Consider the following 17,120-nt stretch of genomic DNA (forward strand, 5'->3'; position numbering starts at 1 on the left):
TCTCTCTCTCTCTCTCTCTCTCTCTCTCTCTCTCTCTCTCTCTCTCTCTCTCTCTCTCTCTCGGAGTGTTCTCGATGCATGTTTAGCCAGCTGACTCATACTGGCCCTCAGCCACTAGAACTTTTGCCAGGCTGCATGCAGACTATCTAAGCCTGGACTGTGCTGTAGAATGAGAATTTGGGGGAATGAATGTACTTTTCTCTGCTTGTCCTATGCTGGATCTGTGTAATGTGGTGGTGTGTGTTTGTGACCCCCGTGTGTGACAGGAGTCCTTTGAGGGCTTCTAGTAGAAAGATACTGCTTTTAAATAAGAGATAGTAAGTATCATAAGCTAGTGCCAAGTGGAAAGACACTGATAACTACCTCTCAAATGGCAGAACAAGTATAAAACATTAGTAGGATTAAAATTTTGTGAGTATTTCTATGGAATATGTGCTGTTTAGAGTACAAAGAAAGCTTTTTGCCTTCCCCAACGTCAGTGTCTTAGACATCATTATCATCGTTTCTCACACCGTTGTCCCAGCCATTCCTTTCCTTGTACCTGAAGTTGGGATTCCTGCAGAACCCTCAAAGGCAGGTCGGAAGACTGAGCACAGGTGACACTGTGAGGTGAAGCGTGCTGCCTGAGCCCTTCTGTGTCTAGATCATTCTTCAGTTTAGCTTTTAGATATTAGCCAGTTTAAAAAATCTATACTTTGAAGCTGATAGTCGTTTAAAATATATTCAAATCCTTCTTTTTTCACCACTGTGACTCTGGATTAGCTAAATTGCTTACGTGAACTCAGTTAAGTGTTCCTGTGGCTATTCAAGGTAGGAGCATACGTACCTCTCAATTTTGGTGTAAGCCATACATATATGGATTCACGAATGGAGCTTCCTGTGGTGTTGTTTTACTTAAAACTTCATAATAACTTTCTCATAGGTGTGGCTCAAGATCTTATAATAGTGAACTAAGAATGCTTTGATTTTATTCAAGAATTTTGAATGTTACTTAAATTTTAGTTCACACTAGTCTCTGTACCTGACACTGTTAAGGCAGTGCTCTAGTGAAACCATTTCTCAGTTAGGAAATGGAATTATTTATCCAGGGAACCAATCCTTGGGAAACAGCTTCATGTACCAGGCCACGAGCAATGATTATTGTATTTTTATAGGAAAATTTTCAAAAACATTTTTTATCCCAATCCAAACTTTAAAAAATCAAATCTATCTATATTTATCAAAGGAGTTAAAAAAGATTAAGACTTAAAAATTTTTTTTAATATTTATTTATTTGGGGGAGAGTGCAAGTGGGAGAGGGGCAGAGAGAGGGCGACAGAGATTATGAAGCAGGCTCTGTGCTGACAGCTCGGAGCCTGGAACCTGCTTCAGATTCTGTGTCTCCCTCTGTCTCTGCCTTTCCCCCAGTCATGCTCTGTTTCTGTCTCAATAGTAGAAAAAAAAAAAAAAAAAAAAAAAAGAATTGTTAAGACTTTAAAATAGTCACAAGACAATCCATCACTTTATGTAATGTGAGCCAGTAAGAGTTATGTTCCAGGATATCTATTCTGTCCTTTGCAATTCTGGTTGGAAGAGGTCTACTCTTTGTGTCTAGATCTTTTCAAAAAAAGCAAATCTGCTGTTTTCTTTTAAAATTAAAAAAAGATACATTTTTATGCTGTTAGTGTTGTTTTAGAATATGTTACCATTTTAATTGTATTGAATATTACTAGTTGTTTTTAAGGTAATCATGTCTTCAGAATATTGATGCCCTGGCTGGTGCATTACTGAAAATTAATAAAACCTTGAATGGTATACTAAAGAGGCTATAATAAGAATATTTACTATCAAAAATCAAGATCTGAGAATGTACTAAAACATATTTTCAGTGCAGTTGGCTTAAAATGGTCAAAGCTATTTGGAAAGTTATTTAGTAATTTATTTTAAGTTTGTTTATTTATTTTGAAAGAGCACAAGAGCATGAGTGGGGAAGGGGCAGAGAGAAAGAGAGGAGATAGAGAAACTCAGGCAGGTTCTGCATGGTTAGTGCTGATTCAGAGCTTGATCTTAAGGTTCATGAGATCATGGCTTGAACCAAAATCTAGAGTCAGATGCTTAACTGACTCAGCTACCCAGGTGCCCTGAAAGTTGTAATTATATCCAGAGTTTTAATAATAATCGTACTATTGGCTCCAATAATTCTGCCTTTTACCGATGAATTTTCAGGAAATCTAAAGTACATAACTTTACATAAAAAGATACTCATCATGGCATCATTTATTATGTTGGGCAAATTGAAAGCTCCCTAAATGTTTTGTAAGACAAGATAAATCTCTTGTGCCAGATCTATAAAGGAGTATGACTAGCTACCAAAGTTACATTTACGAAGAACATGGAAAAACTTAATGCAACCTTTTGCTTTAAAAGGGAGTAGTATACAAAACTACAGTGTGGTCTCAAAAAGAAAAATTTACTAATAGAAAAAAAGACTATAAAAATCCACACTGATACTGGTCACGGTCCAGTTTCTATAACATACATATATTTATTACCAGAAACATTATTTTTAAAAACTTAGGTATTTCTTTTGAGAAGAGCTTGAAAACTAGAGGCTTTATCATTCTTAAACATTTTCAGAAATAAAATATGTCTGTACTAAAAGTACTTCCTTCAAGAGTTAAAGGCTGTAGAGCTTCTTTGGCTTTTGGCAGATAAGCAACTTTGAGTTCAAATCTACTTTTCTAAGTTTTGAATTAGAAACAATTGTGGTTTAATTTAATGAAAATGTTAACTATGATATGGGAACAGCAGAAATGATTGAACACCCATTAAAGCAGAAGCTAGCTTTTAAGTTTTGTGTCATAAGAGTCCAAGTGACAGCATTTTATTTCTCAGAAGTTACCCAGGGTAATGATTTTCTTCATACTTTAATGAGAAATAATAAAAAAATTCATAATTTATAACGAACTTGGTACACTCGTTTTAAATTCACAAAAAGGAAATCTGGACTGAGTTGATGCACTTATAATCAAAATACGAAGACTGAGTACGCAAAAATGGCTTAAATAGAAATATAACTTTTCTGACATGACAACATTACCTTACTATAACAATTATCAGTTTTTAAAACTATTACTAACTTTTTGAGTTATTTTTTTACATATTAAAGGAGGTCTTTATGTTTCTCCTATTTTACAGATATTTGAGATATTTGGACCTGTTGCACATCCATTTTATGTGTTACGGTTTAATTCTTCAGACCACATTGAGAGTAAAGGTATTAAAATAAAGGACACTATGTATTTTGCTCCTTCAATGAAAGACTTCACCCAGTACATATTCACAGAAAAACTTAAACAGTAAGTATGTTATTGATGTGCTAGTTGTATGCCTATCTGGTGTTTATATTTTAGGAATAATTTTTAGTGAAGGTCATTTCTTATTGTTAAATATCTGTCTTCCAAATGGTTCATTTATTTTCCTAATAACAGGGGTGCCTGGGTGGCTCAGTCGGTTGAGCATCCAACTTCAGCTCAGGTCATGGTCTCGCTCATGGATTCGATCCCCATATCAGGCTCTGTGCTGACAGCTAGCTCAGACCCTAGAGCCTGCTTCAGATTCTGTGTCTCCCTCTCTCTTTGCCCCTCCCCTGCTCGTGTTCTGTCTCTGTCTCTCTCTCTTTCTCTCTCAAATAAACCTTAAAGAAAAAAATCTTTATTTTCCTAATAACATCTCTGAAAGGTACAATTTGTTAACAGACTTTACAGGTAGAGATATTTATATCTTTGACCCAAATGACCTAGTCAACTAGTAGGAATACATTTGGACCTTATAAAGTTTCTGACTTCTAATTCACATTTTTTCTATTATATATTTTTCTAATATACATGCTATTTCAGTATTAGCATTACTACTCAAAAATAATTCTTTTCCATTTTAAGTAAATTATTTAGTTTGGAGTACATTATAGGCTTAACTAATAAAACTTTGTAATTCTCAAGAAATAAACCAAAATGAGTACATTTCAGGTTGCTTATAAATTACAAATTTCTAGAAGAGACAACTAAAATGTGTCCCTGAAAAGTTGTGTATCAAGTTGATAAACGGTTGATTCAACCAACAAACTACTGCTCTGTCTTTTGTAAGATGCTAAATGATGTCTATGGCATATGGACATATCATGCATGTTTATGGTACTCATCAATTGTGCATTTTCCATGTGTTACTTGTGTCGCCAGGTGTTAGCTGTAGAGCTATTTTTTATTAATTGACCTTGTTATTATAATTATATAATTTAATTTTTATATCAAATCAGTGGCATATAGTTCAAGTAGAATAGATTTTTGGGGGGGAAAGTTGAATGCTTTGGAAAGATTAAATGAATATGAACCACTTAAAAATATTCTAAAATTAGGAGAAGAAGAAACACTTCAAAAGATTGTGGGAGGAGAAGGGACCCTACATCCAAAAATACTTTGCATTCAGTTTGACACACGAGTCCCTTTTAGGTCTAGCTCTCTTCTGATGGGAAATTGAAGTATGTTGAAGCAGCAGGAAGGTGGTTTTTGCAGAATATACACGGGGAACTTGAGGCAGCCTTGGTGCTGCATCAGAAGTACTAGCTAGTTCTGATGGCGTGGCCAAAAATCTCCAGAGTATTTACATATTAAATCAAGTCTCTGAATTTCATTTGTCATTTGAGAGATGCAAAGTTTGTTCCTGATAATTCATTAAGTTCGTGTTTAAGAATCTACACAATTATCTGAGGGAAACATTTTGCCTGAGTTCTTCAGGTTGGTAAGGTTGATTTTTCTAAATAGCTTCTGAAGAGAAAGGTGAATTAAATAGACAGTAAAGTCACGTTTTAAAATCATTCCTTAAAGGATGCTTGGTTGGCTCAGTAGGTTGAGCATTCTGACTCTTTAATTTTGGGATCTCTGGTCGCGATCCCAGAGTCGTGTGATACAACCTCCTGTATCACGCTCTGAGCTGAGTGTGGAGCCTGCTTGGGATTCTCTGTCCCTCTCCCCCACTCATGCTTTCTCTGTAAAATAAAACAGTAAAACACTAAAAATAAAATCATGTCTTAAATAGTATTTTATCCTGTTTTAAATATTAGGATGTTGCTGTAATTATGTCATAATTTTAGCTTTAAAAAAAATTTCAGTGCTTTTTAAATTTATTTTTGAGAGAGAGAGCGAGCGAGCATGAGCTGGAGAGGAGCAGAGAGGGAGGGAGACACAGAATCGGAAGCAGGCTCCAGGCTCTGAGCTGTCAGCACAGAGCTTGATGCGGGGCTCCAGCCTGTGAACTGTGAGATCAGGACCTGAGCTGAAGTCAGATGATTACCCGACTGAGCCACACAGGTCCCTCAGCTGTAGTTTTAACTTTTAACTAATAAAATATTTTGGCTTAAAAGAGAGATACTTAAGATTTTCTGAAGATATTTACTGAGTAGATTTTAAATAATAGAAGTAGTTTTTGTTCTTGATTTGCAAGAATAGCAATTTTGTCTAGGAACGAAAAAATGAGCGAAAGAATTGATAAATTAGGCCCACCCTCCAGAGGCCCCATCTGACACAGATTATTCGATTTTGGACTGTATTTTGGTGTCTGCATGGGAACTCAGTGGGGCACTTTGCCTTTGATGTCGGGAAGTCCATCTCCTCTCTAGTTATCCACCTCTAGTAAGGCTATTTCAGTTGTAGCTTCCCACAAGCTTACTTTCTTGTTAAAAGTGCTTTTTGACATGTTGCTTGATCTCTTCATTCGTAGATTTTGATTTTCTGTGGTAAATGTACTAATGGGAATCTTTGCCCATTTGTGTCTTTAAGCCTCATGCTAAGGGCGCCTCCAGCCATGAAATGGCACATATGCTACAAGGGGACTGGAACTATGTTAAGTGCACAGGTGTGAGCTAGTAATTATTGAGTAATAGCTTTTGTGTAAGTAGAAAAATCATTGATAGTGCCCTCACAGACAGGGTCATAGTTTGGGACCAGAAGAGCAGACTTCATGATTTTCATATTCCGCTAGCCCATTGACATCTGTACATTGATTTTTATGGATTGTGGATTAATGTAGTAATGATTTTAATGAGTTAATAACTGAGAACCTCATTTATTTTTGGGATTTAATCTAAAGCAGTGAGGACATCTCCTGAAGTGTTGTAATATTTTAATGTAACTGAGTAACAAGATATTGTCAAACTTTAGAAATCAAAAAGATTAAAAAGACAAAGATGAGCTTTTAGAAATCCTCATCCTACTTAATAACATATGTACTTCTGTTGGTTGTAGAGTAGAAAACCTTACACTAAAAATAGTTCATGCTTGTGATAAAACTGTCCTTCAGACTCTTCAGAATTCTTTCTCCTTACCAAATGAGAGAGCTTTTTTCTGCCCTCTGCTTTGAAAAACACTGTTGGAATAAGGTTTGGTTACTCATGAAGTATCGTCGATATCCTTCAGGTAAAAAGAGGAAGACTGTTATGTTGTAATCCCTGCCACTAAACCTTTAAAATCTTAAATAAGAGGATGCCTCCCAGTCATTTCATATCCTTAGCACGGGAACAGTGTCTGACCTGTAGGTGGTGGAGATTAAGCATTTGTTGAAGTGAGCTTTATGAACAAGCTCAAGTGTCAGCAGTCAAAGTCATTGCCTCTGGAGATGCTTATGAACTGCAAAACCACTCTCCTCTGCACACCACACACAGCCTTGGCATCTCATTCTGGTTCCCTCGTTCTAATATTTATGTGTCCAGATCTTGTGTTTTCCTTATGAGCTTCCCACATCTCCTGAAACAAGGGAAGAATATGCTCAGGGTCCTTTATTTTTTGCTCTGATTTTCATGTATATTACAAAATTAAGGTCTTCTACTTACTTATTTTCTATACCATTAACTGATAAACACATAGCAGAATCTTAAGTACCTCTCGTTTTCTTTGGACTTTCTATTTTCTCTTTCTAGGGATAGGGGATCAGATGCGTCATGGAAGAATGATCAGGAACCACCACCAGAAGTAAGTATAAGTCTCTATACATAGCATTTTAGGAAGTAAAGCAGGACTTGATTTTATGAATTCATAATTGTCATTTAAAAATTTTTATTCTTTAATTTAGTAAATTTAAACATGTGGGACATGAAGATATTTATTAATGGTGTATTTTAATAAGCTGCCCTTCTTTTGGAGGTGCAAAATCATTAGAATAGGGCACCTGGGTGGCTCAGTTGGTTCAGCACCTGACTCTTGGTTTTGGCTCAGGTCAAGATCTCATGGTTTGTGGGTTTGAGCCCTGTGTCCAATGAGGATCCTGCTTGGGGTTCTCTCGCCCTCTCCGTCCCTCCCCTGCTCATGGTCTCTCTCTCTCCCTCCCTCCCTCTCCCTCTCTTCCCTCTCTTCCTCTCTCTCTCTCTCTCAAAATAAATAAATAAACTTTAAAAAAATCATTAGAATCTACTTACCTCTTCATTTTTCATGTAATTACCTTCCTAAAAAGAGAACTCTTGATTTTCTTTCTTGAATCCATGTCAGTGAAATTAGTTTTCTGTCCAAAAGCAGCTTGACAATTTTTCTAGAGATGTGGAATAGTCAGGAGGAATAATGAGCATTTAACTTTCCATGGAGATGGGTAAGCAAAATTTTTTTTAATTAAAAACAAATATTAAAGCAATGAGTATATATAGTTCTTGAAAATAGTATGAATTTATGCAATGTAAAGAAAAAATATAAATGAGAATTTTTAAATGCTAATTCTGTTGAAGTTTCTCAGTATTATAAATTCTTGGTATTTGTAGATTTAACTGTTAATTTTAGATGTTTTTAGGCAGTGCTGAAAATTCATGCTAGCTTCTAATTTTGCTGAGGCATGAATCAGATGATGCTCCCTTAGAGAGTCACTTAACCAGTGAGTGATCCTAGTTTAATATCCACATTACCATGGAATTATGTTTTCTATTTTATGTTAGGTATACATGTGATTTCCATTAAGGCTCTGAAGTTTTACTTAGTGTTCTTGGTTATTTTGAGGGTATCTTCCTACTGAAATTGTATGTTTTTAAAGTATTTGAGAAAATTCACAAAGGTCTTAAACATATTTCTTATGAAATGCAAATACTCTAATACATCCTGTTGTTTCAGACCTAAGCTTTGAACATGCTAATTATGGTAATGTTAACTGTTTATAAAATTGGCATGATCAGGTTAATTTTAAAATGAAATCCCAGTGTACTTCATGGGGTGTTTTGGGTTTGTTTGTTTTTAGGTAGTTGACTGTCCCTTATTTCTGTGATAAGAGAAAACTTCTTGAGATTTAAAGTTTATTATGATGAAATTTTGTAGTATAGAGTTATTGCCTGACATTAATCATAGATTGTATGTTCTTCATTTCCATATTCATTTCTAATACATGAATATGTAGTTTGTAGTTGAATTAAGGGATTTGACTAAATTTAAGTTACTATGTATACCAGAAACATGTGAATTTTTTTCCTGACTAGGAGATGATAGCAAAATTATTGTCAAAGCAGTCTCCAAAATAAACCAGTGTCAATTAAAATCCTTTAATCCTACCCCCACATCCCGCTACTCTTAGGACATACCCAGTGACTGGTCATAAGGTTCTTTATTCTCCAGTGTCATCGTCTGGATATGATACATATTTCACTATATAAGAAGCTTTCACTTTGCGTTCTAGAACCAGTTTCGTGTCTCAGATATACCCATGCCTTTGCACATATTCTCACAATCACCTTGAAATTTCTCCTTTATTTTTACTGCTAACTTATTAGAGATTTATCTTGAATTTCATAACCAAGATCTCCCTGGCCCTTTTCTTTTTTTCTCTTTCTTCAGCCCCGTACTCCCACAGCACTGTCATAGCGCTTTTTCATTGGCTTTTTGAACTCATTTGAACAGCTTCAGGGAGAACAATGTTTTCCATCTGATCTCAATACTTTTCTAGTGTTGAGCAGATACCAGATTTAAATGAGCTTAAAAATCTTAGCACTTTGAGATCAGCAATAAAATGTCATGTATTTGAAGGTACTAACGTTAGTTATATTTTTTAATTTAATTACTGATTCTGAGGTGTATGGGCCCTTGGTTCTTGGAAAATTTGATCTTGAATATATTCCAGCAAGGCTACACTGAAAGTCTCATAAAAAGACTTTCACATACATTTTATTTCTCTTAATGTATATAAATGCATACACAGTGAGCCTGTCTGTTATTTTTTATATATATGTTTATATATATATGTGAAACATATCTTTTTCTGATATCAATAGAATAACAAAATCATTCTCTGAAGCCATACTATATATAACTTTTAAGCCTTGGTATTTGGGCTTTAACAGTGAATCTCAATTCTTATTTACTCTTGTAAATAAGACTGACTTCCCATTTGTAGTTTAAAATGATTTCCTCTTGGAAGTTGGAGCATCATGTATCTCCTTATCTAATAAGCCTTTCCCTGCAGTCCAACCTAAATAGGATCCGCAGTGATTTTCTCTGACCTTATTTTGCCTTATTATTTATTTACAGCCCTTAATATACCTGACAGTAGATTATTAACTAAGATTATTAATACCTATAAAGTATTTAGAACAATGCCTGGCATATAATGGGTATATATAAGTTTGTGAATATTTTTTATATTAGATGTGATCATTTATTTTATTTGCTTATTTGTAACTGTCCCTTCTCTTTAGCATTGCTTGATGCCTGGCACTATGATGAATATTGACTCTTAAGCTTGAGGTCAGCCTTCTAACTAAGGAATACCCATATCTGAAGGTTGTTAAAGATTGGCATCGTAAAGTTACCAATCGACAGGAAAAAAGTTACCTATCTGAAACTTTCTAGAAAAAAGCCTTGAGTACTCTGGCCTGTGTTAATTAAGAATTAACTCAGTACTAGAAAATATTAAGTATCAAAAAGAGTAACATCTTTTATTATTATTATTTAGTGTCAGTGTTAAATAATAATAGGCTTCTTCTCATTTCCAAGTGTGTACCAGTGAATTGGTAAATCCATATGACATAATCTATGTATTTTCCTCTGCAAGGCCTTAGATTTCAGTGATGATGAAAAGGAAAAAGAAGCCAAACAGAGGAAAAAGTCTCAGATTCAAGGCCGGAAAAAATTCAAGTCTGAATCTAATGAATCAGGTGAGTAAATGCAATATATATTGATCTTAATCTTCATTTACATTATATAAGTTCATCACTAATAAAACTGAAAGAAACCTCTGAATTCTCTTCTAATCTCTTGGCATCCATCTAACATTGGAGGCATCGCATGGCATGAAATGTGAGGGAAGAGAGCCATGAGGAGTATTCAGCATTAGTTTTTCAAGTGTGAGGACGTAAGGGAAAGATATAAAAGCCTGTTAGTCAGTTGTGTGTACAGGCATTAGTTTTCTTAAGGAGACTCTTTGCTTCCATGTTTAGAATTAAATGATAAAGCACTTAATATCTAAATCAGGGTGTTTTATTTTTTAACATGCATTTCCTTTTATTATACCTTTCCTATTTTCTTTTTTAAAACTAAACTTTTTATACGTTTACATGCAGTTTGGAAGAAATAATAGAGATTTCTGGCATGCCTGTTACAGTTTCCTGACATGGTAACATCTTGTAACACTATACAGTAGTACAGTATCACAGCCTCCACGATATTGACATTGGTATAGCCAAGACTCGGAATATTTCCATCACAGAAAAATATCCCTCATGTTGCCTTTGTATAGTCACTCCCACTTCCCTCCCTCCCACCTTCTTAACTCTTGGCAGTCTTTTCTTCATTTCTGTAATATATTTTGTCATGTCAAGAACGGTTTATAAATGGAGCCATACGATATGCTACCTTTAGGGACCGGTTTTTGTCACTGAGCATGATTTCCCAGAGATTCATCCAGATTGTTTTATTTGTCATACTTGTTTCTTTCCCCTTCAAAGTAGTATTCCATGGGTAAGTATACTACGGGTTGTTACCTGTCATGCATTGAAAGACATCTGGCTTGTTAATTTTTAGTTCTAGGAATAAAGGTGTTTTATATATTTGTGTACGGGTTTGTGTGTGAACACAACTTTTCATTTCTCTGGGATAAATATCTACGAGTACAGTTGCTGGATTGTATGGTAGTTGGAGTCCCATTACCAGTGTATAAATGACTCTGTTTTGCTGCACTCTCACCAACATTTGGTTTTAAAATCGACCATTTTTTATTTAGCCATTCTGATAGGTGTGTACTGATAATCTAATTGTGATTTTAACGTGCATTTTTCTAATGGCTAAGGATTTTAAACATCTGTCTGTGTCCTTATTTGCTATCTATATATCTTCTTCAGTGATGTATTTGCTCATGCCTTTTGCCCATTTTATAACTGTATTTCTGCATTTTTTTACTCTTGAGTTATGAGAGTATGTACATAATTGGTTCCAGCCTGTAGCTTGTGTTTTTATCCGCTCAAGAGAGACATGGGCAGAAGGAAAATGTTTAATTTCGACAAAGCCCCAGTATATTACTGGTTTTCTTTTGTGGATTCTGAGGAATTTCTTGCCCAAACTTACATTCCAATAGATTTTTCTCCTCTATTTTTTCTTGTAACAGTTTTCTGTTATTTCAGGTATTCTGGTTGCTTTGCTTTTCCATATATGTTTTATAATAATCTCTATATTGACAAAAAGTATTGTTGGGATTTTGATGGGAATTGTTTTAAACTTGTCTGTTGGTTTGGAAATAATTAATATCTTAACTATATTGAGGCTTCCATTGCACAAACAGGGTATACATTTCAGTGAATATAGATCTTCTTTGTTTTTTTTTTCCAGCAGAATTTTGTAGTGTTTAGAATATAAATCCTGGACTTTGTTACTATTCACCTAAATATTTCATTTTCATCTCATTGTAAATGGTTTTGCATTGTTAATGCCAATGTCCATGTGTTTGTTGCTAGAGTGTAGAAATAAAATTAACGTTTGTATGTTTAAGCTTCTATCTTGTGACCTTGCAGAACTCACTAGTTCTAGGAGTTTTTTGTTTGAGATTTTCTACTTAGCCAATGATGTCACTTGCAGATAGGGACAGCAGTATTCCTTTTATGTTGTTTAAACAGTAGGTTTGTGTTTTTTGTCTTTTTTTTTTTTTTTTTTTTGGGTCTTCCTTTCTTACTAGCTCTAGCCTCTGGAACTGTGTTGAATCAATGTGCCTTGCTTTTGATTATAAAAGAGAACATTGTCTTTCATCATTAAGTATAATATTAGATATAGGATTTTCAAGGACAACAACTTTTTATCAAGTCAAGTTTCCATCTATTCTGGTTTTTTGGAGGTTTTGAGAAAATTATGACTGAGGAGTATTAAACTTGACAGTACTTTTTCTGCATTGATAGGATGATAGGATTTTTTGTCATCAGTCTGTTAATGAAATAGATTACACCGACTTGAGAATATTGAGCCAGCCTTTGCCCCCTCGAGTAAGCCAGCAGAGGTGGTCATGGTGTATACTTCTTTACATATATTGTTGAATTCACTTGTCTCCTTTTTTCTGGTGATTTTCTTTGTTCTGAAACCTACTTTTTCTGATATTCATGTAGCTACTCCTTTTTTTTGATTGTTTGCATGTCATATCTTTTTTTTTCCTTTTACTTTCAACCTAACTTTATCCTTTGAAGTGAGTTTCTTGTAGACTTGTATTTATGTTTTTAGTCCACTGTGCCCATCATTGCCTCTGTTTTAATTGATGTATTTAGATCATTCGTGTTTAATGTAATTATTGATATGTTAGGGCTTAAGTCTGCCCTTTTCTGTTTATTCTTTGTTTTATTTTTCTGCCTGCCTGTGGGTACTGTAATTTTTTTTTTGAATTCCATTTTGAATTGTCTGTAGTGTTTTTGAATGTTTGTGTAACTGTTTCAGTGGTTGCTGTAGGGATTAAATTGTGTGTACATTACTTATCAGAGTCTACTGGTGTGAGTGTTTTACCAGTTTGTGTGCAGTGTAGAAAGCTTTCCTCTTTATGTTCTTTTATTTTTCTCTAGTTTATAATATAAATTTCATATATATGTGTGTATATATACAATTAGAATCACAATAACAATTACAGTATTTGCTTCAACCATCAAACATAATTTAGAAAACCCAGAGAGGGACATTTTATTATATTCATTCATGTTTTTATTGTGTTCTTTCCTCCTTCCGCATGTTTCAAGTTTTATTTATTGTTTCTGTTTACAAAAGTTGCTTTAGTCATTCTATCAGGATAGGCCTCCTGGAGATAAAATTAGTTTTTCTTTATTGTAGAAGGTCTCTGGTTTCCCTTTTTCCCCGAGGATTTTTTGATTCTGTCGAATTCTACATTGAGCTTTCTTTCAGCACTTGGAAATACTGTGCCACTTCCATCTGTCTTCCATCGTTTCTTAGAAAACATCTATTGCTCTTCTCGATCCTCTGGCCTTTGGGATTCATTTAAAATATATAATTTTAATCCTTACCCATTTTTAGGTACCATAAGATATACTGGAAGTTAAGAAAAGGCTTTATTGAAATTGTATCCTGTGTTTTTTGATGTATTAAAATTAATTTTAATTTTGTTTTTATGCCTTCTTCCTCATGCATAGGTGAAAGTTTCTCAGAAGTACATCAGAATTGGAATGCGCATAGCCCTGCTTCAGAGCATTTGAAAGGATATCGCAACAGAGAATTCACACGAGGATTTTCCCGGGGTAGATATCCTCGACCCTGCCATGGCAGGCCTCCATCTCCACAGTTTTATAACTCAGACCAGATGGTGTTTCAGGAGACGTCAGGATTCCCACCTCAGAGACCAGATAATCCTGTCATGCCACAGTATCCCTTCCCTCCTCCGGTGTTTGACATGCATAATTTTTCACTCCCTCCTCCTTTGCCACCACTCCCACCGCCTCCACCGCCTGCATCTGTAAACCTGGGTTGGGCTGCACCAAACATGGCACCTCATCCATTAATTCCCTTACCGTACTCCATACCCCCACCGCCTCCCCCCCTGCCTCCACCCCCTTCTCCTGGAGATAATAATTCTTCTCAGTTTGGATCTTACTACTAGCTGAATGTATACATTTTTGGAGAAATGTGGACTTTTTATACGGAAAGGGTTTTTTTTTTTTTAAAAAGAAAGCAATTACGGAGCTAGATTTTTAACACTGTAAAATACTAACTTGATTCCTTCAGTTGTAAGTTGACATATATTTGTAACCTTTGTGAAACTGTATCATGAAAATTTCACTTTTGTGGAGGTGAATATCCAATTATGTAATATTTAATTAAAACTATGAATCCATGCTTTCCCTATTCCTGCTCAGTTAAACAGTGTGGATTAGATCTAATAATAGATCTGGAGCAACTTTCATCATGGGTTAAAGTATATTGAACATATCGATTGTCTTCTTGGTATATCTGAAAATAAGATGTTGAAATCCTATTGAGAGTCTTTAAAATAAACTATTTTTTACAAATGTATACTTTGAAAATTGACTTTAATTGTAAATGCAATTTACCAGTAACTTTAAATGTCCTAATTTTTTTTTTCAAGTGAGGGCACAGAGAAGGAAAGCCTTCAATATTGGTAGAAGTTCTGACTGTAATTAAAGTTAACATTCATTAACTATGCACAGGCAAACTTCTCATTACCTGTGCAGATTTCCATTAGGCATTATTCAGTAGTTTTTACTGAAGGGACAGAAGGACTGTTCATGGTAAAGTATGTTACGTGTTCACAATAAAACATATGTAACCCCATATTAGAACACGTCTTCTGTCTCTGTTCCTCAGAATCTCACATGCCTGCCGCAGATTAGGTGCTTAGTAAGTATTTATGGAATGACTGAATTTAGAGCTTTTAATTAAAATACTCCTGAGTATTCTTTCACATGATGAAATGTAAACGCAAGGAAAATTACGGAATTTTAGGAATAGAAGAGGCCTTGGAAGTAGTTTAGTCCTCATTTAACAAATAAGGACGAACCTAAGGGTTGCAAGTTTTAATGAAGATTACTCACTGGGATGGCAAGGAGTTGAACCTAGTTACACTGATTCTCACAGCACTTTTACTAAATTGTTGCTTCCCAACCTTTTATTCCTTGAAACTCTTAGAAAATAATGTTTGTATGCACACCGGGTAATCAGGACCATTCATCACAACCCCACGGACTCTGGTTGCAACCAGGTCCCGCTTACCATCCCTGTAGGCTGAGGAGACTCTGCGAGGTCCCGGGGCCGCCTGAGAAGCCCTGGCTTTGGTGTACATTGACTTTGTCCCGCGTCGTACTTCATTATTCTGTTTTGAAATGTGTTTGTAGCTTCTTTAAGAGTTAACCATCATAGATTATGGCAGTCTTTTTTCTGGTTGATAGGACGTTGATAAAATTAATCAAGATTATATCTGGAAGCACTAAAAAAAGAATTTCTCTACAAGAATGTAAAGAGTAAGATGTTTTTCCATTACAGTAAATCAACAAGTCATTAAAGTCACCAAGGCATAAAAAACAGTCTTTGAACCAATCAGTACCTCAAGTACTGATTGATTATAAGTATTTATTTTCTGAAGAAACATAGAACTGGATGATACGATTTGGAATCTGCCTTCGATTAAGTTGCTACCTGAAATACTTAATATCCAACTTGCCGCATGAGGGATTTTGAAACATCAGGGTGCCTAGAAATCACATGTAATAATCACCTAAGTTTGGGATGGCTTATTAAAAGTATACATTCTTGTGGGGCGCCTGGGTGGCTAAGTTGGTTGAGCATCCGACTTCAGCTCAGGTCATGATCTCATCGTCCATGGGTTCAAGCCCCACGTCGGGCTCTGTGCTGACAGCTCAGAGCCTGGAGCCTGCTTCCGGTTCTCTGTCTCCTTCTCTCTCACTGCCCCTCCCCCACTCGTGTGTGCCTGTGCTCTTTCTCTCTCAAAAATGAATGTTAAAAAAAATTTTTTTTAAGTGCACATTCTTGGATTTTATCCCTAGATTCCAATTCAGTAGAGCTAAGATGAGATGTAGGAAATTTTATGTGTGTCTTCTACTTTCCAATGTTCTTATTTATTTTTTAATATTTTATTACATTTTTAATTTTAATTGCAAGATAGTTAAGAGTACGGTGTTTCATTAGTTTCAAGTGTGCAATATAGTGACTTAGCAATTCTATACATTACCCAGTGCTCATAGTAAGAGTATTCTGTAATTCCCATCCCCTGTTCCTTCCACCCTCCCACCTGTCTTTCCTCTGACAACCCATCCGTTTGTTCTCTGTATTTGAGTCCATTTCTTGGTTTGTCTCTCTCTCCTTCCCCCCTTTGTTTTGTTTCTTAAATTACACATATGAATGAAATATAGGGTATTTGTCTTTATCTGAATTATTTCACTTAGCCTTATATTCTGTGTAACTCCATGTTTTTGCAGATGCCAAAATTTCATTCTTTTTTATGGCTAATTAATATTCCATTGTGTATATGTGAAATATATCACATTTTCTTTATCCATCTATCTATGGATGGACACTTAGGCTGCTTCCATAATTTGGCAATTGTAAGTAATGCTGCCATAAATGTGGACGTGCATATATCCTTTCAAATTCATGTTTTCGTATTCTTTGAGCACATACCCAGTAGTGCAATTACTGCATTATATTGTAGTTCTATTTTTAATATTTTGAGGAAACTCCAAAATATTTTCTACCGTGACTATGCCAGTTTGTGTTCTCACTTAGAGTTGTTTTGTTGCTTCATATGTGATCTATTCTGGAGAGTTTTCCATGTGCACTTGAATGTGTATTCTGCTGTTTTAGAGTGGAATGTTGTGAATGTATCTGTTAACTCCATCTGGCCCCCTGTGTCATTCAGAACCACGGCTTCCTTATTGATTTTCTGCTTGGATGCTCTATCCATTGATGTAAGTAGGATGTTAAAGTCCCCTACTATAATTTTATTACTATCAATTAGCTTATTATTAATTGCCTTAAGTATTTGGGTGCATAAATATTTACAATTGCGACCTCTTTTGGATTGCTACCCTGGTTTGCATTTTTACTTTCCTTTGCATGATAAATGCTTCTCCATTCCTTCACTCTCAATCTACATGTGACTTGAGCTGTGAAATACAT

General features: G+C 35.2%; 1 protein-coding gene across 1 annotated transcript in view; it reads left to right on the forward strand.

Annotated features, from left to right (window-relative positions):
* The window catches only part of NAF1 (nuclear assembly factor 1 ribonucleoprotein), a 43,974-nt gene extending 29,210 nt beyond the window's left edge, over positions 1-14,764 (forward strand). Inside the window, exons 5-8 of the mRNA XM_029939297.1 lie at positions 3,178-3,338; positions 6,950-7,001; positions 10,048-10,150; positions 13,604-14,764. Of these exons, the coding sequence (XP_029795157.1) occupies positions 3,178-3,338; positions 6,950-7,001; positions 10,048-10,150; positions 13,604-14,067 (780 nt within the window). The 3' untranslated portion in view covers positions 14,068-14,764. The remainder of the gene's footprint in view (positions 1-3,177; positions 3,339-6,949; positions 7,002-10,047; positions 10,151-13,603) is intronic.
* The last annotated feature ends 2,356 nt before the right edge of the window (positions 14,765-17,120 follow it).

The sequence above is a fragment of the Suricata suricatta genome, chromosome 1 (assembly GCF_006229205.1).
Source record: "Suricata suricatta isolate VVHF042 chromosome 1, meerkat_22Aug2017_6uvM2_HiC, whole genome shotgun sequence".
In the NCBI taxonomy this organism is placed as follows: Eukaryota; Metazoa; Chordata; class Mammalia; order Carnivora; family Herpestidae; genus Suricata; species Suricata suricatta.